Here is a 1,537-nt window from a genome sequence, read left to right as displayed (position 1 = left end):
AAGCCATGTGCTGCCATTCAGATACAGAACTGCCAAAGAAATTGAAATGTTTGGACTACAGCACATCTGGGGCTGCATTATGCAGTACGAGGCCATGCTAAAGTCTCCATTTTTCCCTGTGCTCTTCTCTTTTACAGTCTACATGAGCTTCTGCCTGCCTTTTGTCATTCTGGATGCCCTGTCTCCTAGGATAGCACTAATAAGGAGATACAAGATTCAACAGAAAACCAACGTGTCTTGGACTATGATTTGGAGCTGCCTCGCGCTCTCCCTCTACAACCATGCTGTGTACATCTTCCCGCTGAGCGTCCTGAACTGGTACTGGAGACCCGTCAGCTACCCAGCGGTGGCACCTGGGGTCCTGCGAGTCGTCTGGGACCTCGCTGCCTGCCTGCTTCTCTTTGACTTCCAGTACTTCGTATGGCATCTTCTGCATCACAAAGTACCCTGGCTCTACCGCACTTTCCACAAGGTGCATCACAAATACACGTCCACCTTCGCCCTGGCCACTGAGTACTCAGGAGCTTGGGAGACTCTGTCTTTGGGTTTCTTCGCTGCAGTGAATCCCATGTTACTGGGGGTTCATCCTATGACAGAGATGCTTTTCCATATGCTGAACATGTGGTTGTCAGTTGAGGACCACTGTGGCTATGACCTGCCATGGGCGACACACAGACTGGTGCCTTTTGGACTGTATGGAGGAGCTCCACACCATGATGTCCACCATCAGAGGTTCAAGTCCAACTACGCTCCATACTTCACTCACTGGGACAAGCTCTTTGGGACACTGCACTCTCAATGAACTGAACAACTGGAACAAGCTACATGAACTGATTTAATTTGTCTTTTTTGTAAAAAAGTGCATTATCATTCTATGAATGAATACCCTTGACTCTAAAACTGTTATAAAAGTTGCTTTATAGTTTGTGTGTTAAATTAATGAAATTTTCTATTTATTGAACATCTGTATTTAAGTGTGACTGTAAGAAAAAGGATAAGAGATATGAAAATGCTATGTGTAATGACTATATGAAGCACATTTGTTAACCTCAACCTGCTTTTTATTCATTTGTATTATTTTTTTAAAAGCCTGTTTTGATACTAAATGTTTTGGATCATGAAATTTGTGGGTCATGAAGAACAGATTTTACGAAACTAATGGAAATAAAACTATGAAGTAAATACTATAAATAAAGTGTTTGTGTTTACTTTCATTTTGCATAGTAAGAATACTTTAATAAAAATATTTATAGAGCAGTTTTATGAGTAAAGTCTGAATAAAGTGATAATATAGAAGATAAAGGGAAGAGACGTTAGAGAATAAATAGAGAATAAAAAGAAGTTAGCTAAAAAAACTCAACATTAAAATAACTTGGTATTAATAACTTCATTTGAGACATCATAGTCCTAGAAATTGTGGCACTGGAAAAATAAATAACAAAAACAAGAAATATTTTATCAGATTCCATACATTTTAATTTTGCTACAAAAAAATCCCAGTGACGCATGGATGGATATCTTAAAAGACTAAAATGGA

At 39.1% G+C, this 1,537-nt stretch overlaps 1 protein-coding gene across 1 annotated transcript; it reads left to right on the top strand.

Moving 5' to 3' along the window:
* Positions 1 to 1,145, top strand: ch25h (cholesterol 25-hydroxylase). Its single transcript, XM_056253086.1, has one exon. It carries the CDS (start codon positions 47 to 49, stop codon positions 800 to 802), a length of 756 nt encoding a protein of 251 aa, XP_056109061.1. The 5' UTR covers positions 1 to 46; the 3' UTR covers positions 803 to 1,145.
* Positions 1,146 to 1,537: the final 392 nt, after the last annotated feature.

This window comes from Rhinichthys klamathensis, unplaced genomic scaffold (genome assembly GCF_029890125.1).
Source record: "Rhinichthys klamathensis goyatoka isolate OS25496 unplaced genomic scaffold, OSU_Roscu_1.1 h1tg000101l_1, whole genome shotgun sequence".
NCBI classification, from domain to species: Eukaryota; Metazoa; Chordata; class Actinopteri; order Cypriniformes; family Leuciscidae; genus Rhinichthys; species Rhinichthys klamathensis.
This window is presented reverse-complemented; position numbering and strand designations above follow the sequence as displayed.

Excerpts from the sequence above, each read along its gene's own strand:
- ch25h (XM_056253086.1), top strand. The coding sequence starts at position 47 with ATGTTTGGACTACAGCACATCTGGGGCTGCATTATGCAGTACGAGGCC.